Source organism: Mobula birostris, chromosome 4 (genome assembly GCF_030028105.1).
Source record: "Mobula birostris isolate sMobBir1 chromosome 4, sMobBir1.hap1, whole genome shotgun sequence".
In the NCBI taxonomy this organism is placed as follows: domain Eukaryota; kingdom Metazoa; phylum Chordata; class Chondrichthyes; order Myliobatiformes; family Myliobatidae; genus Mobula; species Mobula birostris.
In genome coordinates, this window is record NC_092373.1 from 143,116,673 (window position 1) to 143,143,390 (window position 26,718).

Here is a 26,718-nt window from a genome sequence, read left to right on the forward strand (position 1 = left end):
GATGATCAGTAAGCTGTTTCACTTTTATAAGTCAATTCAAAACATTAAATTGCCTGCAAAATACTTATTAAAAGTACAAGAGGAAGAATAAATTTGTTCTAACTTTCCTGCACTGTTCTCCACCCACTGCATCTACAGAATGCTACTTACCTCCTGATTTCAAAAGCACTCAGGGTATTCTTCACTTCACCAAACACTTCTTATAATTTCATTTCAGATTATCTGCATGTGACCCTAGCTACAACTAGGGAATATCCTCTCTTAGAATAATATTACTAATTAATCAACACTCCCTGCTCTTTTTTTTAAAATAAGATGTTAATCTTATCACTTTAAAATTATATGCCCAATAAATTTTCCTAGAGTAACAATCAATCTATTATTTGTGGTTAAAATTTCTTTTCTCTCATATTTCAAAAAATATTTTCAAAATGAGCCCTGGAGATGGAGACTTACAATATTGTGAATTAGTGATGCAAACCTGTGACAGTAGCTAAATTTTTAAACATCTTTTTACTCTCCGTACTGCACTGGAGAGTTTGTAAAAGCACATATACGCATCCTAGCTGTCTCATGTCATTTAGCCCAATCTTTCATATCTCCCTATGTTTAACTTGCTCTCCGTGTGCTGTCTGTCAAGTGCCAATTCACTCCACCCTGACCTAAATGACCTCGACTGTCTTCTTCATTATTTATTTGAAGCAGCTGCCACACTCTGCTCAAGGACTGCTCTCGCTACTTGACTCCTGAGTCTCTCTCCCACATTCCTTCTCCAAATTCTACTCTTCTGTCTCAGCTCCCAATGTGTGCGCATGTTTATTTTGTTCTCCATTTATTTAACCAGTATTAGCTGCTAAATCATTTGACCCAGGGCCTGCCTGCTGCTCATCTGTAACTGAGGCTGTAACAATCACCAGTCAGGAAACACTGGTGAGCCGATCATACTTCTAACTAAATATCACATCCTATATCCCTCAACCATCATTAGCATATCAACAAGGTCACAAGAGCTGTCATTAACTGCCTCCGGGCATCACTTCCTTTTTTTAAAATTGAATGACAGAAATTTTCCCACGTACTGTATCTTGACTCTGGCCTTATTTGGAGTGACTTTATACTTACCCCAGTAAAGGTCCTAACTGAGGAATTCATCAAGGTTTCCATGCCAATCACCAGCAGGTACAGTAGGCATTTAAAAAAAAACTAATGGGGGTCAGTTGCTGGTTGGTATTTTGGCCAAATACTATGGGCAGTTCACTCCTACACCAAATCACACTCCAGGAGTCACAGACAGAGGCAAGGATTCTGGGAAAGGCCAGAGTATCACTTATCCAGGGACCTATAACCTCTATTGGAGCTGGACTGCTAAATGACATTATAATGGGTCTGCCCAGCAGGAAGCATGATCAGCCACCATGATTAACTGAAATGTTAACATTATTTCTCTTCCCACAGAAGGTCCCTGGCTTGCTGAAAGCTTCCAGCGTTTTCTTTTCATTTTACATTTCTAATGAGCCTTCTGGTAAGATGGTGGCACTCTCCAACACTACAGCTTCTGCAGAGCCAGCCAAAGGTTTTATGGTCTTTTAAATGTTTTTTTTTTACGATCCTAAGACCCTGCTGGACGTCAAAAACTTAAAGTATTGGAGGTCCACCTCATCAGCAAGTTGCTTGTTGGCAGAGAAACCGAAGGAGCTGGACTTGGTGCAGATTGAGCTGCTGCCTGCATTGGAGATACAGTGAGCAAAGAAGGGGTGCAGTCTAACAGCGAGTGATCATCTTGGTCACTTTCCTTGTGATCGCAAGACCCTGTTCCACATTGCTAATGTGAAATGATGCAAGTCCGACTCACTGATTTGTTAGTAGCGGTGGGGGCAAGCAGTAGTGAGGGTGGGGCTGTACGGCCTCAGTCGCGGTGAGGTCCAGGCCTTAAACTGAGGTATCACCTGTTTTCGGCCGCTGGGGGGGGCAGGGGTGGGGTGGGGTGGGAGGGTGTCAGTACTGTTGTGTATTTAATACTTCAGTAGTAATTGAGTAATATTGTAAATATATAGTTTTATTAAACATTCTTTTTTTGCTTAAATAATCCATTGCAGGTTATACGTAAAAGTACATAAATGGCAGGCATCATCACGTCACCATGTCATTAGTACATGCTTCACTGAAGTAATTAATAAAGTAGACACGTTATTCCTGGCTCCGTGTTTATTACTTCCAATTAGTTTTTTGTTTTGGAGTTACAAAATATAACAGTGGCAAGGAAGAATGTTAAAATGAACCCACGATGATACTTACATGTTGAAGTGGAGAGAGACATTCAAGTTTTAAAAAAAGAGCAGCATGCTTTCACCGTAAGAGGAGACAAATGATTGAGTTAATAAAAAAGCATGTGTCTCTTTGGAAGAGGGTCAGAGATAGTCAGAAAGGAGATGAAATTTACAGGTTCATAAACAGTGAGTACTGGGTGATAACAGTAATACATTTTTTAATTGAGTTGCAGTCAGGAATGAAAGCGAGTGTGAACAAAATTGCAATGTGTGAACAAAATTGCAATGTCTGAACAGGAAACAATCTGGCCGAACAAACTGCGTTACCATTGTGATTGGGGCTCACATACAATGCAGGTTTAAAGCTGAAACTCACAGAAAATGCAACAAAGTAGGACACGTACAAACAGCATATTGGACAGACGAAAATAAATGGACTGCACAGTCTAAAGTGCACAGACTACACATCTAAAGGCACATGGAGTAGCCTTTAGATTTACAATGTGAAAACAATAGACAAGCAATATGGCTTACACCAGAAATGAACGGTAAATTAATTAAAATGGAATTGGACATTCCACAGAATGAGTTTGAATAACATTTCAAAGATTCTGAATGGAAGCCTGCAGATATCCAACTAAGAACATATTGGATAAAAGATAACACCGGTGGGAATGATACTTATGACAGTGAAATACAACAACAAACAAGCCACATTGCTCTTGTATGTGGTGAAAACAGGAGGGCCAGCATTTTGGGGATGTGAGTGGCTGAGACAACTACAACTTGACTGGAGATTCATCCAGCATTTGCATGCCACATCCATTGCAAAAGAGTCAACTGAAAGCGAACTAAGGCACTGGATGATGCCACAGCTATGTTCAAGGATGGCATGGGAAAGCTCAAACATATCAAGGCTAAAATAGTGTTAAATGAAAATGCCACAGCCAAGTTTTACATAGCCCATCAGGTTCCTCATTCGATCCATGATAAAGTAGCCAGTGAGCTAGATTGCAGAGAGGCTGAAGGAATTCTTTCCAAGGTAGAGTCGAGCCCACAGACAACATCAGTGATCCCAGTAGCCAGGAAGAATGGATCTGTCAGTACCTGTGCTGATTTTAAGGTCACCATCGACCCAGTACTGAAAGCAGATCGATATCCTCTGCCCAGAACAGGGGATATCTTTGCAAATATTTCTGGAGGGAAACTCTCCTGCAAAGAGCACTTAGCTGAGGCCTACCTACAGATGGAGATGGAGATGGGTCCAAAGTGATCCTCACCACAAACACCTACAAAGGTCTTCATCACTAATAGGCTTATTTTTGTGCCTACACTCTGGCGGAAAGCTACGGACCAGGTGATGCGAGGCTGCCCAGGCGCTCAGTGTTACCTGGATGACAGAGAACATCTCCCAAAACTCAAAACAGTCTTAAAAATATTAGAGGATTATGGGTTCAGAGCACGATGCAACAAATGTGAATTCTTTAAACCAAGTATCACTTACTGTGGCAACACTAGTGACACACAAGTATTACACGTGTGCTGAAAAAATTCACGCCATGGTGGCTGGTCCAAGGCCAAAGGACATGTTACAGTTGCAGTCCTTTTTAGAATTTGTCAACTACTACAGTGTAACAAGTTCTTGCCAATCCTGGCTACTGTGCTCCACCCCTGGAACTCTTTACTGCAGATTGGGAAGAAATGACAATGGACAAAGCAGAGTGACGTGGCTTTCCAAAAGACAAAGGAAATAGTGACGTCAAACACTGTACTCACATATTATGATTCACATTGTTTAGTGAAGTTTGCTAGTGACAACTCGCCTTATAGTATAGGTGCTGTCATATCACGTTATGAGTGATGGAAGTGAACGTCCCATAGCCTTTGCATCATCTTCCCTTAAAGTTGCAGAGAAAAATTATACACAGATTGACAGAGACCTTGATTCTGGACTGGGTGTAAAACATTGTGACCAGTATTTATATTGGAGAGGGTTTACCCTCAATCATCAGCCACTTGTGTCTATTTTAAATCCACGGAAGGGTGTTCCACTACCAGCAGCAGCACAAATGCAAAGATATCTCCACTTCTTGGAAGACACAATTACAAGATCAAATTCAAGAGGACAACTAATCATGGAAATGGTGATGGATTCTCCTGTTAACCCTTAGAAAAGGAAACACCTGAAACATTTACAAAAGAGGGCACTCCTCTTGGCGTATTCTCCCTGATGCAAATTGGAAGTTTCTTTAGTGTGGCAGAGATGATCCAAAAGGAAACCAGAAAAAACCCAGACTGTCTCATGTCTACTTGGCCACTCAAAATGGCTGGAATGTGCAGCAGAAATTCTAGTTTCCCTATTTTCACCAGCGTTGGGATGAACATGCCCTTGACCAGGGTTGCCTTATGTGGGGATTGAGAGTTGTAGTACATTCCAAGTCGAGAGCTAAAGTGCTGGCCAACTGGGCGTGGTGAAAATGAAAGCGTCGGCTTGAAGCTTTGTCTGGTGGCCTGGGATAGACCAGCCAATCGAGCAACTTGCTATGCACTGTTCAGGATGCCAAGACAAGCAGAAGATGCTAAGAGCAGTACCTCTTCATCCCTGAGGATGCCCCGCATTGTCCTGGCAAAGGATTCATGTGGATTTTGCCAGATCATTCATGGGGACAAATTTGTTGGTGGTAGTGTTTGTAGCTACAAAGTGGCCAGAAGTGCTCCCAATAGCCTCCACTACAGCCTCGCACACTGTTGATGTGCTGACAAACTCTCCCCCACCCCCACCCCCCACAAGGACTGGTGTTCCAGAACACTTAGTCAGCGACACAAATGCTTGGTGGAAAGGTCTATCCGGAGTCCAGAGAATGCACAGTGGCCAAGGTCAGCAGACTACACTGACACTGAATCAGAAGCTTGCCAATTTCCTTCTTCCATTTTGCAATGCAGCACGCTCCATGACCAACAACTCACCTGCTATGCTGTTCCTGGGTCGCCCCTTGTGCTCAAACTCGGATCTCCTCAAACCCAATCTCAGAAGGAGCATACAGGACAAATTGAGGGCTTCTCAAACAAGGAAGTTTGATTTTTCACTCTTGTACAAGCAGTCCTGGTGAGGGACTGCACAGTGACCAAAGGTGGGTATTTGGAAAGATTAAGGACAGAACTGGGCCACTCTCCCACACAGTGGAGTTTATAACTGTAGTTTAGAGATGACATATATAGATCAATTGTTCGAGAAGAAAGGTGTCCAGAGCTGTCAGAATCACTTCCTGCAGCCCCAGAGTCAACTCGTACAACTGTCATGGAGGAGGCCTCACCTGCTGAGCAGAATAACCCCTCATCAGGAATGGCATTATCCCACTAGAGTAAGAAATCCTCCACAACAATTAAATGTTTAGACCTGAATGGGACAATTTAAGATTTACTATGCTGACAGGAGAGCACGTTACATATTTGAGTTGAGATACATTCTCTGTTGAGTTGGAGTTTATAACTAAGCAGGAAGGAGTGTGATGTACTTAATATTTCAGCAATTTTATACACATATTGCTGAATTAAACATTCTTCATTTAAATAATTCATCACAGGTTATATGCAAAAGTACATGAATAGCATTTGCCATCATGTCATAAGTGCATACCTCACTAAAATAAAGAACAAAATATTCCCACTCCATGTTTTATCTTTCAATTAGTTTTACGTTTTGGAGTTACAAAACATTAATAGGTATGCTCCTCCGGAGTTCTGGAGACAATGTGACGTGCCATACACACTGGAGTCAGTGTTGCCTCTGGTGTTCATTCAGCAGAAGATAATACATTGAGTTCGACTGCAGACTGCTGCAACATTCATGTACTCAGGAACTTGGACTATATTTGTTTTGTATGACTATTTTACTGTCATCTTGTACGTACTGTATGTACTTTGTGCTGTGAGTGACTGTTGGTACTAGGTTTTGCACCTTAACCCAGGAGTAACTCTGTTTCGAATGGGTATTCATGTATGGTTGAATCACAATTAAACCTCAACTTAACATCTGAATTTTTTTCCTGTTTTCACTTCTAATCCGCTTTATTGATTTTGCAAGCCCAGCTGGCACAAGTCTGTTCATTTATGGACAGATATGGACTGGAATGAAAACCATGAGGAAGTGTTGTGTGGGCATGCTAACATCTGGTTTTGATTTATATGCTTACATATTTCAGATGAAAATGCCATTTGCTGGTATGACAGAATTAGATCAAGCGGATTTAAGAAGCTTTAATTTCCACAAGAACTTGATTCCAATTTAGTTAGAAAGCAACTTTGCAATTTTACATTTGTTATACTACAATAACAAACTTCATTTGTAACCTGGTTATGATATGTAAAATGTGGCAAGGAATCTAATATGAGATAATGGCAGGTTGTCTAGTCAGCAGGATTGCCTAATAAACCCATAACAAAATTGGGAAAAATAAATGGCCCTCTTCCTGCCTTTATTCATCCCAGGCTTACGCTACTGTACAGTGTTAATCACTGAATTAAGGAAAATCGGTAGTCAATATGGAGGAACAGATGTTAGGAAAAGGCAGAACTGAGAGTAACTACGTGAAAGATTTTTTTAAAAAAAGCTACACAGAGGCAAGGTGAAGACAATTTTGTTTTCTAATCTGGCCAAGCAAATACTTTTTTAAACTGTTACTTTATAAAATTTTAAGTTAATCAACTGCCTATCAATTTTCAGTATCTCTTCACAATTTTATTCAGTTGAAAAATGGAATAAAATTTAATAGAGATAAGAAGAGAAATACTGTAGGAAAGATGTTGTTGCTTGAAATGTAGTTTTGTTTTCTCATTGATGAGCTTGTCCAATCTACTTGATTCAGTTTCACTCTGGAACCTCAATGCCCTGTCCTCCAAAATCAGCAATCTTTAAAAGAAAAAGCTTAAAAATTGCTGTAAAATTATGAAACACGATGAAAAATAAAACAATTTACATTTCCATTTCGAATGCATAATACTCCAAACAGACGAAGTTAGCCATTTCAGGATTTTAAGGATTAAACAGTTTAGCATCCATACATTTAGTGAGTAGTCTTACACTCATCTTACCTGGGGGGTTCAGGCTTTTTACTTTCACAGTTGGCTAACCACAGATAATCCTGTGGATCTTCTTGGCTGGACAAAGACTCCAGATGCTGTATGCTAATTGGCTGATATGGAGGAGGTAGTGAGCCCGTGGGAATTACTGATGGCATGGAGGGTTGTATAGCATTAACAGAAAGAGGTACCTCGGTCAGGGCAGTGCCAGATGGTTTAACAGCATCTACAATATGACAAAAAGAGTTACAACAATAAAAGTATACAAAAGTATTGACCATTTAACAATTCAGTTCAATTCTTAATTACACAGATTTGATATTTATAACAGAACAGAATTTACCATTCTACCTTTTGTTTGGAATTCAAATGGCACTAAATTTTCTGAAAACTTTACCAAGCTGCGCATTGTGTGTAAAATTACGACAGATGTGTTAAAATTAATTATATGGCACTGTGAGATTCAGTGCTGTGGAAAGCATACAGAACAACCTTGCTATAATCCACTAAAACTTTCATTTGTTATACAGTCTTTTTCCCCCAAGGTGGGGGAGAGCTAAACTAATGGGCATATGTTTAAGCTGCAAGGAAAGAATATCAAAGGAGACCTGAGGAATGCAAATTCTTCCACATCTGGTAGTTATATGGAAGAACCTACCAGGGCAAGCCGAGGCAGGTATTGTTTAAGAGGCATTTGAACTGCTACTTGCAGAGGAGAGGAATGGAGGATTTCAGGACTGATGCAGGTAAATAGGACTAAAAGTCATCACAGTTGGCATGGGCAAATTGGGCTAAAGAGCCCTTTCATGTTTCATACAGTTCTATGGCTCTCTAGAACTCGAAAACCTAAAGTATTGTTTGTCTCCCAGCTTTCAACTATTTCCATTTGCACTTTCAAGAACATATGTTGCCGCTTATGAAATACAGTCATGGCAGAAACACTAAATTCCACAACATTAGTAATCTCCTAATCTGTTTTAGTTAAGTTTCCTTTAGAGTTCTTAACTACATTCTCATAAAGTGGAGTAAGATAGAATTTTGAGAATAAAATAATAATCGACATTAAAAAAAAATGACAGAGTACAGAAAATTTTCAAGCTATCTTGCCTCCATAACCCCCTGGATACTGCAGTTAGTCAGCTGGGGAAAAAAAAATCCATTAGACAACAAAATCTCAAATACAAAAACTGCCTAGAGGTATTTACAGATAACAATATAGAGCTAGAAGCAGAATACTGTAATTCATATTTTGCACCAGCAACTTTTTAAAGCCTTAATTGAGGACAATCCTTGCCAATGTAATTCATATGATAAAAGGAATGATGGCAATACCTTGCATTATATCAATTAGTGAAACAAATTATTTATACATAATCTTGGATAGAGAATAAAAATAAATGAAAACAGTATATCGGTTAGGGATCTAGGCCTTTTTTTGCAGATACGTGTACTTCTAAATTGGGTAGATTTTTATACATTAGATACCAGCTGAAAATTACACCTTTACTTCTCAAATATTGGTGGAGCTTCTACGCATTACTTCAGTCGGTAGTGTAACGTAGACAAAAAAAAGAATCTGGGAAATCCCTTGCCCTCATTATTCCATGCATTTTATAAGACAATGCATGAATCAATCAATCATTCGTCACCCAACAACTACTCTACCATCCTTAACCATTGTGCCTCCAGTTTAAAAATAAATGTTTCTATAGATTTTCCTTGCTCTTCTTCAAGTCCATTTGAAAACCACAGCCCTGAGACAGGACAAGATTTCTATTATTAGGAGTAAACCTATATCCACTGGTAACTTGTTTCTGCAGGGTTCCTCGTAAGATAGACGTTTGAAAGGCTAAAAAGCCCAAATCATTCATTTCTTTCTCTCGTTACTAGACCTCTCTCGTTTGGAACTAGCTGCACAATTCCTCTATGAGGTTCCTCAAATGCTTGAAAGTCTCCTGTTTTGGACAAAGCCGACACAGTATTCATGTGCGATTACATCAGAATTCTACATCTTCCGATCCCATGTCACCTGTAAGGATTTAATTTCGTTATTATTTGGCTGGTTGAATTTAAACTATTAAGATTTTCTCAAGAACTCTTTATCCATAGACCTGCAAGTATATGCCAGCACTGAAAGCAGTTCTAGCTACTTGCTTATTGTCCATATAACCAATTCCCATTCATAGGCTCACTGACTCCATTCCGATTACCCATCATCTTTCAAGGCAACTTACACTAACTAATTCATCTACCAACCAGCTGGTGCACCGGAGGTAAACCCTTAGCGTTCAGGGATAACGTGCAGGTCTCACATAGATGGCATTGGAAATCAGGACTGAACCCAGATTGCTACAGCTGAAGCAGCTGGACTACTATTTAGATTACTTTTAATAGTGGAGACTAGCTTGCCTACTTTCTGCCACCGGATCAACTTAATTCATGTTCGAGCTGTCCTGTTAACTCCTTGCTTCCTTACCACAGACTTAATTCCCAACGCTAAAATTACATCCTGAGTTTAGTCATGTTCTGGTTTTCTCACCACATTCTCGACCTGATTAGAACATTCTCGGACATTCCTCCAATTAAAATTTGCTTAATATTATGTTGTCCTTTCATTTACGAGTACCCTTTTCTCACAAACATACTGTATATATAGCTCTGTTTACTATAAACAGACTAATCCACTATCATTTTCCTCTGGGATTTGGTTATGCTCCTTTCCTCTCCACCATACAAATATCACTTATCTCAAAAGCCAGTTATTTATTTGAATTAAGCTTATTGGTGAACCTTTTCCTTTTCTAAACACTGTTGGAAAACTAGGTGGATGAATTATCACCGTGGCTTCAGGCACCTCCCACTTGGTCAAGATGAGATCCCAGTTTGAAGTAATATTTTAGCATTAATTACCAACTCCATAGTGTTGAAATCCAGGAACAGTTGCCCGAATGATTTTTAGAAGCTGTTCCCAATTAAAATTCTTGCTAGCCATTCAACTGGGTGGCACAGAATAGTTTGTTTGTTAACATTTGGCCTACACCCTACCACTCCCATCACCTCTCTGCAGTTTGAATAGTGGCGAGAAACAGCAAGCTGGTGCAGAAATATTTAAACACTGCTTGAAATGTATGTGCATCATCTTTCATTGTTCCTTTGCCCACTGGAGATTGGAAAAGTGCTACTGTATTGGAAGATAATTTAGGGAGGGGTGCCACAGCAGATTTGGTACTAGGATTCTTCCTTGCAGTCAATGGAAACCTACAGTATTAGCAGCTGGGGCCCATGTAAGTGCCCTTGGCCACATCTTGGATTTGCAGAAAGTGGGAGAATTTGGAAGAGGAATTGTTGAGGGCAAGAACAAATTCTGTCAAGCGGGGAAGAAAATGTTATGGAAAGGGAACTGGCTGGGTCTTTACCAGAAGACAGAGGTGAAGCCAAGGCCTTTTTGGTGAGATGGAGGTGTACAAAGATTGGTCACGATGTGGCAGTTTGGGCCAGCAAACTGTAGGTTGCCAAGATGGTGTGGGGCATGAGAAATGTCCCGGATTCAGGTGAGAGGGGACTGGACAAGAGGAGACAGGAATGAAGTAACAAGTTTGGTGGGCAAGGGTAGGTAGGAGCAATGGGACATCCAGGGTAGTCCTGCTTGTGGATTTCAATAACTAGCATTTGGTAATTAGACCTAGAATTGGATGCTAAAATCAGAGGGCGGATGATGGGGGCAATAAAATCATTGCTTTGGCAGAAGTACCAAGTTTTTGTGGTGACACAGTATTGTCACGTACGATCACTGTCATCGTCACCATGCAATGAATTTTCTCCTCTTTCAACCTAAGCATGGAATGGCAAGACAAGTGACTGACTGCACTTTACAAAGATCATGTAGAAGTTATGCAATCTGCTCGGTTCCCTAGCACTGATACAATTTTCTAAAAATATGGAAAATGTCAGCCGGGACCCTTCATTTAGTTTAGCACATGCTGACATTTAAGATTAAATGCTCAGGATATACATTGCTCTCCACCAATATTCTTCCAAAATTTCTCAGTGCTCAGCACTAGGGTACAAGGTAATGGATTCTCAACCACCTGTCCAGGGAAAATGGGAAAACTGCTTTTTGAATCATTTCAAAAAATTCCACATCGCAATTACAAAATGAAAAGTACACTTTTTTTTAGATTGGACCAAATGAACTTTAATGAATATTCCTGTCACCAAGGCCCATTACTAATTATTACTATGAATAATGCTTATCCAAATTATGACATATGTAACTTAAACTGATCACTTTACCATTAAGCAGAAACAAATCAATTAATTTCCCTGATTTTACATAATTTAATTAACTAGTACAATTATAACCAGAAACAAATCTATTGTAAACTGTATCCTGGACAAGTTAGTGAGACGAACACATATTTCCCTCCAGGGTTACATGTCTCATTTTGTTTCCTTAACCAAAAATAGATCATTACTTTGTAATGTAAATGGACAGAAATGCCAATTACTAAGCATTCTGATTATCCTTTGGAACCAGAGGAACATGCTGGATATGTAACTCTCACTGTCTCAGGCAGTGCTAACACAAGGACAAAGGTTGATAAAGATAATAATTGCAGCAACACACATCAAAGTTGCTAGTGAACGCAGCAGGCCAGGCAGCATCTATAGGAAGAGGTACAGTCGACGTTTCAGGCCGAGACCCTTCGTCAGGACTAACTGAAGGAAGAGTTAGTAAGAGATTTGAAAGTGGGAGGGGGAGGGGGAGATCCAAAATGATAGGAGAAGACAGGAGGGGGAGGGATGGAGCCAAGAGCTGGACAGGTGATTGGCAAAGGGGATATGAGAGGATCATGGGACAGGAGGTCTGGGGAGAAAGACAAGGGGGGGGGAACCCAGAGGATGGGCAAGGGGTATAGTCAGAGGGACAGAAGAAGAAAAAGGAGAGTGAGAGAAAGAATGTGTGTATATAAATAATGGATGGGGTACGAGGGGGAGGTGGGGCATTAGTGGGAGTTAGAGAAGTCAATGTTCATGTCATCAGGTTGGAGGCTACCCAGACGGAATATAAGGTGTTGTTCCTCCAATCTGAGTGTGGCTTCATCTTTACAGTAGAGGAGGCTGTGGATAGTGTTACGTACCCCATAACTAGGTTGCCAAACCGGCAGAAATGGAACGCTCGTTGGAGTCTGGATTACTAGGAACTAATAAAGTTTTATTAAAGAAATAAGTAATACAGTACACTAATCGTAAGGATATAAATGTAACAGGTTAGCAATGATAATGCACACATATACACAGAAATAGGGTAATAGGAATCAACCAAGCTCTATCACAGTTTAGGGGTAAAATGATCAGTCTTAAGTGAAGCAGAGTTCAGTTCAGTTTAGTGCAGTTCACAGTAATCGCTGTTGTCGTACCATTGGGGGGGGGGAGGGGAGGGGGAGGGGGAGGGGAGGGGGAGGGGAGGGGGAGGGGAGGGGGAGGGGAGGGGGAGGGGGAGGGGGAGGGGGAGGGGGAGAGGGAGGGGGAGGGGGAGAGGGAGGGGGAGAGGGAGGGGGAGAGGGAGGGGGAGAGGGAGGGGGAGAGGGAGAGGGAGAGGGAGAGGGAGAGGGAGAGGGAGAGGGAGAGGGAGAGGGAGAGGGAGAGGGAGAGGGAGAGGGAGGGGGAGAGGGAGGGGGAGAGGGAGAAATGCAATTTGGTTCAGTCAGACCTTTGATGTCTTTGCAGTTGGTGTATCGAGCAGACCCTTTTATGTCTTCTATCCCGCTGTGGTCACCGACTGTGACCCCTCCATTCCGGATATGATCGTTCTTCTGTGGTGAACCCGGCACCCAGGCAAGGGCGGACACACACACCAGGTTCCCACCGATCGTACCTTTACACCCTGTGAGTCTATGGTCGGTTCCTGCGAACCGGACCTCCAAACTCCCACCAACTTGTGGGGGCACACTGCTCTTTCCAGGGTCTTGTTATCTCGTGATCTCGTGGTGTGCCCTGTGCCTTAGCGAACCTGTTCTTTTTATCCCCCTGCAGGGGTATCACCTGTCCAAACTTCAAACAGTTCAGGTTCAAAGCAACCGGTCTGTCAATATTCTGAATTGTATTTCTTTTCCGTTAATCCCTCTCTCCTCTCTTGTTAGCATTTTGAACGTTTCTGCATTGTCTCTCTTATCTCTCTCATTAGCATCAATCGTCCGATAGCTCGGTTTGGCGTCACAATAGACATGTCAGAATGGGAATGGGATGTGGAATTAAACTGTGTGGCCACTGGGAGATCCTGCTTTCTCTGGCGGACAGACCGTAGGTGTTCAGCAAAGCGGTCTCCCAGTCTGCGTCGGGTCTCGCCAATATATAAAAGGCCACATCGGGAGTACCGCACGCAGTATATCACCCCAGCCGACTCACAGGTGAAGTGTTGCCTCACCTGGAAGGACTGTTTGGGGCCCTGAATGATGGTAAGGGAGAAAGTGTAAGGGCATGTGTAGCACTTGTTCCGCTTACAAGGATAAGTGCCAGGAGGGAGATCAGTGGGGAGGGATGGGGGGGACGAATGGACAAGGGAGTCGTGCAGGGAGCAATCCCTGCGGAATGCAGAGAGAGGAAGGGAGGGAAAGATGTGCTTAGTGGCGGGATCCCGTTGGAGGTGGCGGAAGTTACGGAGAATATGTTGGACCCGGAGGCTGGTGGGGTGGTAGCTGAGAACCAGGGGAACCCTATTCCTAGTGGGGTGGCGGGAGGATGGAGTGAGAGCAGACGTGCGTGAAATGGGGGAGATGCGTTTGAGAGCAGAGTTGATGGTGGAGGAAGGGAAGCCCCTTTCTTTAAAAAAAGGAGGACATCTCCCTCGTCCTGGAATGAAAAGCCTCATCCTGAGAGCAGATGCGGCGGAGACGGAGGAATTGCGAGAAGGGGATGGCATTTTTGCAAGAGACAGGATGAGAAGAGGAATAGTCCAGATAGCTGTGAGAATCAGTAGGCTTATAGTAGACATCAGTGGATAAGCTGTCTCCAGAGATAGAGACAGAAAGATCTAGAAAGGGGAGGGAGGTGTCAGAAATGGACCAGGTAAACTTGAGGGCAGGGTGAAAGTTGGATGCAAAGTTAATAAAGTCAACGAGTTCTGCATGCGTGCAGGAAGCAGCGCCAATGCAGTCGTCGATGTGGCAAAGGAAAAGTGGGGGACAGATACCAGAATAGGTTGGAGCATAGATTGTTCCACAAAGCCAACAAAAAGGCAGGCATAGCTCGGACCCGTACGGGTGCCCATAGCTACACCTTCAGTTTGGAGGAAGTGGGAGGAGCCAAAGGAGAAATTATTAAGAGTAAGGACTAATTCCGCTAGACAGAGCAGAGTGGTGGTAGAGGGGAACTGATTAGGTCTGGAATCCAAAAAGTAGCAGAGAGCTTTGAGACCTTCCCGATGGGGGATGGAAGTATATAGGGACTGGACATCCATGGTGAAAATAAAGCGGTGGGGGCCAGGGAACTTAAAATCATCGATAAGTTTAAGAGCGTGAGAAGTGTCATGAACATAGGTAGGAAGGGATTGAACAAGGGGGGATAAAACCCTGTCGAGGTATGCAGAAATGAGTTTGGTGGGGCAGGAGCAAGCTGAGACAATAGGTCTGCCAGGACAGGCAGGTTTGTGGATCTTGGGTAGGAGGTAGAAACGGGAAGTGCGAGGTGTGGGAACTATAAGGTTGATAGCAGTGGATGGGAGATCCCCTGAGCGGATAAAGTCGGTGATGGTGTGGGAGACAATGGCCTGCTGCTCCTTAGTGGGCTCACGATCGAGGGGTAAATAAGAGGAGGTATCTGCGAGTTGTCGCTGTGCTTCGGCAAGGTAGAGGTCAGTACACCAAACTACAACAGCACCCCCCTTATCGGCGGGTTCAATAGTAAGGTTAGGATTAGTGCGGAGGGAGTGGAGAGCAGAACGTTCCGAATGAGTGAGGTTGGAATGGGGACAAGGTGCGGTGAAGTCGAGACGGTTGATGTCCCGTCGACAGTTAGCAATAAAGAGATCCAGAGCAGGCAGAAGACCAGAGCGGGGTGTCCATGAAGAGGAGGAGGGTTGAAGACAGGAGAAGGGGTCATCAGTGGGGGTGGAAGAGTTACCACAGCGGGGTGTCCATGAAGAGGAGGAGGGTTTAAGACGGGATCCATGAAGAGGAGGAGGGTTGAAGACGGGATCCATGAAGAGGAGGAGGGTTGAAGACGGGTTAAAGATAATAATTGGCACTCTTAACTTGCAAAAGCATCTCTAAGTTCATCATCAGCATGGCAAGTTTTACAATGCACAGTATGTGAAAAATATTAGACAAGGTAACATAAACCTTAGTCAAAAACCTTGGTTTTAAGGAGAGTCTTAAAAGGTAAGGGAAGGTGGACAGGTACAAGGCATTAAGGACAGAATTGGAGACTGTGGGCCAATAAGGGGAAAGTGGAGGTTTCAGGAGCCCCAGCTAAAAAGATTTTTTTAAAAAATTTGTTGGCAAGACCATGAAGATAAAACTATGATGAGAATCTTAAGTGGAAATGTGTAGGATTCTATGAGCACAGGAGTGATGTGTGGGAAGACGTAAATTAGCATACGGGCAGAGATTGGGATGAGTACTTGAAATAGCAATGTTACAGATGAGGGTTTCAGCACCAAGTATGGAGGGAGAGATGGAGAAAGGCAACATTTCATCTCATGCTCCCTGTAACAGAAAGAGCATATTGATTGATATTCATCTGAATGACAAAGAGAAAGCTGAAGTGATAAGTGTTTCCACAGGTTTCTCACTAACTGTGACATTTACCTGCCACAGTCACACTGCTTCTTTCAGCCATTTGTTGTTTCATGAGCTTCCAATGCCGCTGCCTTAATCATAAAATATTGCCAACTTATTAACAAAGGATAATTCATTTTTGGATGCTGTGAAATTATAAGATATTCCAAAAAGTGACACTCTTATGAAGAAAGAATTTGCTACACAGGTCAATATAGCTTGAAATTAGAGGACGAAGTTAGACTTGCTGAACAGCAAGTCCAACTCTCCAGCTATAGCTAAATGTTGAAAATCCCCCAGAATATTTTAGTGAAAGTTCAGCACAATGCAAAATGACATGAACTCCTGCACGGTCATCAGAATTCTTTTACCAGTGCTAAACAAATTCAACTTAGACAAGATCCAAGAAGAAAATTAGATTAGATTAGATTAGATTTGAAATAATGATTAGTGTCTTAATCTCTCAGTTTTCTTAAAATGAGATTCCAGGTTTCTTTTCACAAAAAAGAGAAAATCTGCAGATGCTGGGAATCCAAGCAAATCACAAAATGCTTCATTGAAATTGCATTCCTCGGTTTGTAAAAAGACGACTTTTAACATCTAAAAAATCTACGCCCAGTGACTGATGCCATTTTTGCTCTGTGTAACTGAGTTTAATTGTCAAATTATAACATTCCACAAACTGACTGTGTTTTTTCTGCCTCCAGGGCTAATTGGAAATGCACAATAGAGTGCCCAGCTTTCATAGCCAGTGTTTATATAGAACACACCATATAGCAGTGTAGTATGGGAACAGGTCCTTCGACCCATGTTGTGCCAAACTAATCAAATTAGTCATCAAAACCCCAACTAAACTAACCCATTGTGCCTACACCACATCCACACCCTTCCATTTCCTGTACTGTACATTCATGTGCCAATCTAAGAGCCACTTGAACATCACCACCACCATCTGGAAGCACCTCCTAGGCACCTATCAGTGTATAAAAACTTGCCCTGTACATTCAGCCAGAATAAATCAATTCGACCAGAACCCTCTGTCTTCTATGGGCAAGACAATTCTGAATCCAAATAGCCTATTCACCATGGATCCCAAGCGGCTTAATCTTCTGGACGAACCTCACATGAGGGACCTTGTCAAACGCCTTACTAAAGTCCACGTGGATAACACCCACAACCCTATCTTCATCACCTCCTCAAAAAAACTCAATCAAGTTCACGTTGAATTGTCATTTAACCATACATGCGAATAGCACCAAACAAAATAGCATTCTTCTGGGGCCAAGGTGTAAAACACAGTACCAACGATACACAGCACAAGGCATGTATAGTTACAATAGCAGAAAAATGTACAGGCACAAAAAATATATAGCCCAAGACCCTGAATGGCACAGTTTGTAGATTGATGATGCATTGGATGTGGTCCTGGTCCAGCTTGTCTTCCACCAAGTGAACACCGGAGGTTAGCACCACTGAAAGGGGTTAGAGCCCAACCCAGTACAGATTCTAGCACACCCACAGAAGCCTCTCTCTCCCATTCCATCTCTGGTGTCTCTTCTCCTGGGTGGCTGCAAAAGGCGACATCGTGGCATGAGGGCCTGATCCACACAACAACCAAGGCAACAAGATCTTGAAATCACAATAAAAACATCCAAGACAATCATTTGCACTCTTTGTTGGACCGTGCACTGCCTCTGCACGACAACAGTAAGCAACAAGTCCAGCTCCATCGCTATCAAGCGACTCGCTGAAGTTCATAAGACACAACTTGCCCTGCACAAGACAGCCTTGTGGACTGCCCATAATTAGACCATGGCTTTCTAAATGCTCAAAAATCCAATCCCTACAAATCCTCTCCTGTAACTTCCCCACCAGTGACTTGATCAATGTCTTCCAAGATTATCTTCATTTCCCTTTTTGAGTAATGAAACATTAGTTATTTGCTAGCAATGCCTTTGACGACTGCATCCTTCAAATCTTCATTTTCATTGTAACATTCAAGATGATCGTCAATATCTTCAAATTCTTTATTGTTCCTAACTTGAAGTAGTGAAATCTTTAAATTTTCACTCCCAGCCATTTTCGGCATCTCCAAGCCTGAATGCTTGAAATCACAGACAGCAAAACAATTCTGAATTGTCTTATAAACGCAAACAACAGGAATTCTGCAGATGCTGGAAATTCAAGCAACACACCTTCCTAGCAGTCACTTCTTCCTAGAGACGCTGCCTGGCCTGCTGCGTTCACCAGCAACTTTTATGTGTGTTGCCTGAATTGTCTTATAGTCACCAACTATCAATGACATAAATCAATACCTTTGAACATGCACACATGCAGCTGACACTATTTAAAAACTGCTCACTTTAAGCAGTGTAGTGTTTAAACGGCCACACAAGTGCACACAACTGATGCTAGTTAGAAACTGTTAGCAACAGTCTCCTGTCCCAATTAAGCAGCATAGTGTCCCAAATAAACAAAGGGGATCCTGACTGTTTTCTTCATCAGTTTTCATTCTTTAGGAGTTATCCCAGGTAAGCAGCTGCCCTGATCAACTGGACCCCACTGTACTGGGAGAGTGGTGACCTTAACTTCAGTGATAGATTCAAGATTTAATCAGATTTGAAGGAATAAACTGATAATTGATTTATCTAAAACACATTCAAACCAAGTTCAAACAAACTCAGCAAATTTAAAAACTCCTAAAAACAAAGGCAATTCTGCTGGCGCTGTGTGCCATCTTCCAATACAGTTCTTGCTCACTCAAGTCCCAATGCACATCATCTTCTTAATCACATACTGTAGAAAGGTCAAGGTCAGACTCACTGATCCAGTTGGCCTTTCCCATCGGAAATGCTGAAACACATATGCTTTCTGAACCCATTTGTGTCATGTAGCTCTTTAGGTCGGCCAAAAAAAGAGGGAAAACAATCAACCAAGTTTAGATATCGCCTGATGTTCAGCAACAATCAGCAAGCAACAGGAGACTGCTGCAATTGTTAACTGTATCCAACAGTAATGCCAATATACCATTCCTAGCTCCTATTGAAAGGCATTTTCTAAAAAAGATATCCAGGAATTTATAGGAAACACCCTCTGTAAGGCCGGAAGCACCCTCTGTAAGGCCTGAAGCAAATACAGTTCAACCTATCCCATGGGCCAGATCCTACTGGTACACACCACTAACCACAATCACCAGCTGTGGTTGCTCCACACCCATACTTACTTGCAGTGGAAGAAGCAGGCTTATATGCAACTCCAGCAATCAGCCCTGTCCAGCAGCAAAGTGCCAACAGGACACAGGAAAATTCCTCACCCCAAAACTCCCCTGGCAGAATATAGAAAACATCTTTACTACAATGTGATTTGGCCAGATCACATGGAGGCACCTGTTTCTGTCTAAATACTGTGACCACGATCTGCAGCTTCGGGAGAATCTATTGCTGAAAGTCAAGTAATGAAACACAAGAAAAAAGCAAGCTGCAAGTTCTTCAGACTAAAGAAAGCCTTCTTTGAAAATCAGGGTTTCATTTATCTAGGTAATGCTCTCCATTCTTATATCTTGCACACATCCATCAGTCCCCATTTGAAGGGATTTATCTTTCTAAAAGCTAACCGGGCTCGAAACAAAAGCTAGATGCTGCCTGGATATTTCGCTCAGCACCAGCTCCCTGCTTCCTGACTCTTAACAACAGATGGAAAGCAAATAAACCATCTGGAAAAAGGTCTTCAACCCAACTTTCACAATATATCTGAAAATTAACCACTAAGAGGAGCTTTCTTGAAATCTATCAAAGTCTTGCAAGTACAAAATATTCAATTTTGCAGCTTCAGAAACGGAGTTTCTAGGGGCACTGCAGTGCCTGGCATCATTCTAAAATGTGAAAATCTGCTTTCAGGAGTTGACTTTAACAACAGCATGCAAGGATTGGTCATGTAACCTTTGACCTGGAGCAATCAGATCAGGATGACACAGATTCACCCTAAGAAAGGAATGCACAGCGTACAGCACCTTAGACATTCCGGTTGATGCTCTTCCACAGATATTGTACAGCTGTGGCTGTGGTTAGAGCATGTTGTATGCATGACCTTCACTATACCAGGAGATCCAGGAGCGGGCCAAGATTAAAGCATCTCCTTCAACCATAAAACGTATGACATATTAAGTGAGTGGAAATACTTTTGAAACTTTACCTGAAATTTGATAATTCTTTGAAAGCACTGCTGTCCTCAAAATGTGTTCTTACATTCTGAGGTAAACTGTAAAACCAACATTCTAGCCTCTAAGAAAAATATAAAACCTGAGTTTTTATTTTAAACGATAAATTTGTTCTGGCCTTCCTCTCACAGGACCAACGTTTGCCACTCCTCCATTATCTGGAAATTGGAAGCATTTCCTTCCTGCCTGCTACCTAAAACTCCTGTACAACACAACATCAGGCTTACCATTGAGTGCTTTAAATTCATAAACATCAAAATCATTAGGCACAGAAACAAGCCCTTCCAGCCAACTCTGTTCATGCCTTCCATGATGGCAGCTACACTAATCATACTTGAACCACATTGGACCCACTTCCCTCTGTGCCTTCCCTATCCAAGTACTTGTCCACTGCAAATTATTTGCCAAAATATCTTTGCTTAAATTCCATTTTGCTCATTCATGCCTATATATTTGGGTACAGAAGCACAGGCTGTCTGGTTCATTGTACTTGCTTCAGCATTCAGCATGCTATTAGCACCACTTTCCTGCATTGACTCCATATCCTTCAGTTCAAAGATTCAAAGCACATTTATTATCAAAAATGTATAAGTTACACACCTTGAGATTTGACTGCTTACAGGAAGTCACAAAGCAAGAAACATTAATAACACAATTTAAAAAAAGACCAAGAACCAGTGTGCAGAGAAAGAGAGGAGAGAGAAAAAAAAGCACGTCATGCAAACAACAGAAGCAAGCCAACGGGATTTTGAGCAATACACACAAAATGCTAGAGGTCAAACAGCATCCATGGAAAAGAGCAAGCAGTGGATGCCCCCGGCTGATTTAAGATGGTGCTACCGAAGACTTGAGACTGCTTATTGGTGGATCGTAAGGCAATTCCATTAGTATTTAAAAATTCACTATCTCCATCTTGAAATTATTTTGGGACTGTGATCCTCAGTTCCAAACAGCCTGCCAGGGAAACATTAATTCTACATCTGCCATGCCAGTAAGAATATGGTATGTTTAAATGTGATCACAAACAAGAGAAAATCTGCAGATGCTGGAAATCCGAGCAACGCACACAAAATGCTGGAGGAAATCAGCAGGCCAGGCAGCATCTCTGGAAAAGGTGTGAATGGGATCAGGCTACCCTGTTTTATCTCTCATTTTAATAAAAACTCCCTGAAGTAACTGTGCTGGTGAGATTCGAAGTCTACAGTAATATGGATTATCCACGGCAAGGTAAGTTTCCCCAGTTGTATGCCAATTTAATGATCAACCTTCATTTTCAGCTCAAAACTGTCCACAGAAGATGGCGCCAGCTTCCAGAGAGTCCACAAAACTATTTATTTCACTTCTTTTAAACATGGCTCTGGTACTGATGGAGCTTGTGATCTACAGTTTGATGGTGTGTTTTCGGGCTGACTGAGCGAACCGTCTCTGAGAAGGTTCTGGAAGGCGAGTGGCCTCAAGGCCAAGCAGCTTAGAGACGGGGATGGAGCCCATGACAGACTCCATTTCTCACTGATTAAAGCATCGAGGAAGACTGAAACATTGAGGCCAGCGCGGAAGGCGAGCGAGAGTTCAGCGCCATCTACCAGCCTCCCCCTTGCTGCTGACGGAGCATGTCTGCATGTGATGGTCTCTCCCCGCTCTCCCCCTTGGTCACTGCTTCCAAGGGAAGGACCTCCCTCTATTGGACTGAAGTTCTGGGTCTGTGGTTTGTGGATTGGACTGTAGCTCGCTTTTTTTACATTGCTATTTTGGGCGACTCTGAATCAGGGCGGCCTGCTGATAATGAACCCAGAGCTGAACTGAATACAGACTCTTCAGATCTTGTGTGCTTTTTTTTTTATTTATAAAAGATTGTGTTTTTGCTCGTTAGTTTTCTTGTTGCTGCTTGTGCCATTTTGTTTTATGCGTGCTGGGAGGGTGATTTTTTTTTCTTCTTTGAACAGGTTCCATAGTTTTCTTTGTTTTGTGGCTGTCTGTGGAGACGATGAACCTCAGGGCTGTGTACTGCGCACACACTATGATCATAAATGCTCTTCGAATCCTTCGAAATTATACATTTCATATCCTCAAACTCCATTCAGTACCACCTTCATCTCTGGCCTTAAATCTGCCTGTTCATCTTGACATGTATTTAAGGAAGCATGCAATCGTTCAATTTGGTGCTTAATCAGAAATCGATAGTCCTGCAGGAAGCTAATCTACACCAAAGAGCAACTATCTAGCCTACTCCCATTTTCTAGCTCTTGGTCTGAAGCCCTCAAACTACTGGTTGAGAATACTTCTCACCTTCCTTGCAAACCACTTGCCAACGATTCAAGTCGATGCATCCTGTTTACTGACTTCATTAAGAAAATAATCATAAGTATTTATTGATCCCCAGTGGGAAATTTCGTTACAGCAGCAACATTTAAAAACACACTTAGCAGTGTTCAGACTAACTAAAGTACAGGATAATAATATACATTAATTTACCAATGTGCAATAATGTACAAAATAATAAAGCAGAGACCATTGTACTATGAAGTGTGTTCTCCTGTCGCACAGAGATGAACTGTTTTATATGCTTACTGCATTTGGTAGGAACGATTGTCTGTAATGATCCTTGTGACAGCGGAGCCGAATGAGTCTGTTCAAAAAGGTGCTCCGCTGCTTATTCAGTAGATCATGGAGAGGATGTGCCCCATTGTCCATGATGGATAACAGTTTGTTTAGTGACCTCCTCTCCACCACTAACTTAAGACAGGTTTTTTTCTAACCACTATCTGGTTCAATTATGGTTCTTTATGTTCAATCTTTCCTCTTAATTTCTCCAGTTCTTGTTAAGTGAATGAAGGACAGTTGGATATTTAAACTAACAAAGGTACTTCAGCACAGAACAGAATTTAGACCCAGTCGAGCTGCAATTTCTCCACTGGATGTTGTACTCCAGAGGTAGGCAACATCTGGCGAGTTCCACACTCGACCCCCCATCAGCAAAACAGAAAGCAGTTCATCAGATGCTGAAGTATTTTAAGGTGGAACAAATGCAAGTTATATCTTTGACCTGAAGCATTAACTTTTTCCCCCACAGATGCAACCTGATGTGCTGAATACTTCCAGCATTTTGTCTTTACTTCAGTATTTCTCTGCTAAAGTGCCTATACCCCTGAGGCAGCCAGCTTCTGTGAAAGTCTTTACAAAGAAGTTAATCACACAATATTTCTTCAAACATTTGTGCTCAACACTATGTTTTCCTGGCAATATTCTCACTAATACTCATACTGTCTTCTCCAATCACACCCTTATGCGGTAACTAGAACTGTATGCACTACTCTCACTGTGATCCAATAGTACTGCATATAGTTCTAGCAAAAAATTTCCTGTCCTTGTACTTTATTCCCGCATGTCTTCTAAACCACCCTTACCACATGTCCTACTATATTCGGGATTTGTGAACATATTCTGAACCCTCTCTGTTCCTCACAACAAACAGTGAATTCCAGCTTTCCCTGGACACCAGCTCAAGCCTGGTCAAAACTGTATAAAAATGATGAATACAGTGGGTTTTTTTTCCAAGGAAATCCTGAGCAGCCATCTGGAGAAGTCTGTATTATTTCAAGTAAATAATTCACTCACTGCTTGAGGAAGCTGCTAAATAAGCCAATCTTTAAGGCCAAATAAAGTGTCTTGAATGTTACACTCTCTGAGAAAACATACATTGCATGGGGTGGCTCTGAAAAATCAATCAAACAGCAGCGGGCTGAAAAAGAGACTTGGCATCATCCTTCATACTATCCAGCGAGAAGAACATCCAACGCCCAGCAGGCACTGGGAACTTTCCCAAAAAAAAGCCAGAGAATCAGGGAATTCTGCCAGTAGGCTATTTTCAGAACCATTGAATTGGTCCTCCTCTGTGACTGGATGTTACAGTGTGCCAGCCACTGAGGGCCTAAAGAAATTACAGCTATTGCAAACATTTTGTTCAGAATGTCTTCCTCCAGTTTCTTTTGATGGTGGGAAGAACATATTAGACTTCATCTAATGTAGTTGCCAGGTCAGAGGCATTACTTCATTGCACACAGTGTCAGGTGTTATGTAAAGCAGGCCAGCCTCAAGCTTCATATGGCTAAGAATGTGGACATGCTTTCGTTGAGAATCAAATCTTATGTACAATAGTTGAAAAACCCTCGCAAAGTTATTTACAAAGCAGCTATGGCAAGAGCATTACTGAAATATAATACCACCAGTCTAACTGGCTATACCTGAATTATATTTAGTGGCTACTTTTTGTTTTAGGTATACCTGCTTGTTAATGCAAATATATGAGCACCCAATCATGTGGCAGCAACTCAATACACAAAAGCATGCAGGCTTCGTCAAGAGGTTCATTTAGACCAAACGGTAGGACGGGGAAGAAATGTGATCTACATGACTTTGACAGTGGAATGGTTGCCAGTGCCAGATGGGGTGGTTTGAGTATCTCAGAAACTGCTGAACTTCTGGGATTTCCCTGCGCAGTCTCTACAGTTTACTGAGAATGGTGTGAAAAACAATAAACATTCAGTGAGTGGAACTTCTATGGGCAAAAAAGCCTTGTTAATAAGCGAGGTCAGAGAAGAATAGCCAGACTGCTTCACGCTGACAGGGAGATGACAGTAACTCGAATAACCACAACAGTAGTGTGCAGAAGAACATCTTTGTACACACAACACATTGAACCTTGAAGTGGTTAGCCTGCAGCAACAGAAGACCACGGAGATATACTCAGTGGCCACTTTAGCTACATCAGACCTAATAAAGTGGCCACTGAATTTAAATGCCGAAAGAGAAGCCATAATGTCAGCAATACTATAAGTGCCTCACAGTCTGGGTGTCTGCAGATTCATGTCGTGCTTCAACTCCACCTTGAAAGCCCACTTCATAAAAGGGAGAAATGGAATTTTGGTTGTTAAGTAGATAGAATGCTAAATAAAGGTATGAAGAGAAAGGCTTGCATTCCTATGGCGCCTTACGTATGTCATAAATGGAGGAACAAAGCCCTTCAGCCACTGAATCCACTATCAAGCACTTCCTTACATAATCTTAGACTGATAATATTTTATTCTCACCCACCCCACCCCCCAAGTCTTTCAAGATACCATCACCCACCTCCACACTGGAGGCAATTTACATTGGCTAATCAACGTATCAGAATGCATGAATTTGGGATGTGGGAGAAAACGAGACCACCTCCATGGTTACAGGGAAAATTCACCAGCCTCACACAGACAGCACTGGAGGTCGGGATAGAACACGGGTTGCTGGAACTGCAAGGAAGCAGCTCTGCCTAGTGAAGTACTGCAGGATTCTGACTGCAATTGATCGTTAAAATGGAATGAGCTGCCAGAGGTGGTGTTTGAGGCAGGTAAAATATCAATTAGAAGATACTTGGATAAGCAGAAAGATAGGAAAGATTGAGAGAGATCATGGGTAAATGGGGCTAGTTTAGATGGAGACGTTGGTCGGCAGGGATGAGTTGGGCCAAAGGGCCTGCTTCTGACTAATGTACTGGGAAAATACAAGAAACTGCATCGACTCCAGCAGAAAAGGTCAAATCACATTTAAAACAGAATTTGAAAATGAAGGATGTCTTTTTAAACCAAGTGACATGTTTGTGGCATGGGATAATCAAGAAAAGCATGAACAACAAAGAAACTATACAAAACTGTTCAAGTATATTTGCCAGTGGCCAGTCTCACTCCTCCAAGGAATTACATAAATAAATGAGAAAAACGTCGTTAAAAGGGAAAACATGCCGGGTAAACTTTAAGCTTGATAAGCTAAATAAACAGCCTCCTTTTTTAAATGATATTTTGAACATCAATGAATAAACTTTCCTCAATACTTAGTAAACAGAGATAACACAGTCCAAGAAGAATTACTGCAGATGCTAGAAATTTGAAATAAATGCAGAAAATACTGAGCGGGTCAGGCAGCCTCTATGGAAAGAGGAACAGAGCTCTGAAGCTTCCATTTTGAATTTTTATAACTTGCTTATCTCTATTTAAGCAACACACGCAATGCTGGAGGAACTCAGCAGCTCTTCTAAATGGTCATGAACACAAAATGTTCCTTTTCGTTGAAAACATCTTCATTGAGAAGCGTTTTCCGCTCATCTTGCAATGGAATGGTACTGAGTGCTTTGAGGGAGGTTTCATATCCATTTTTGTTTGTTGGATTGACTGCCATCAGTGGCACTACAAGATACGGGGGTCGGGGTGAAGGGGATGTGTCTCCTTCTATGGACCTTGTTAAACGGTACCCCCGCACAAACTCTCTCACATTTGAGTGACTCACAAACCAGCCTATGTGTCAAGCAGGTTAGTAGAGCCTACATAAGCGGCTTCACAAAAATTGTAGT

The 26,718-nt window shown here is 42.0% G+C and overlaps 1 protein-coding gene across 7 annotated transcripts in view; it reads right to left on the reverse strand.

Annotated features, from left to right (window-relative positions):
- Positions 1-26,718, reverse strand: part of gab1 (GRB2-associated binding protein 1) — a 214,673-nt gene that overhangs the window by 54,904 nt on the left and 133,051 nt on the right. For all 7 annotated transcript variants that reach the window (XM_072256162.1, XM_072256161.1, XM_072256163.1 and 4 more), the window contains exon 3: positions 7,359-7,572. In XM_072256162.1, the coding sequence (XP_072112263.1) occupies positions 7,359-7,572 (214 nt within the window). The remainder of the gene's footprint in view (positions 1-7,358; positions 7,573-26,718) is intronic.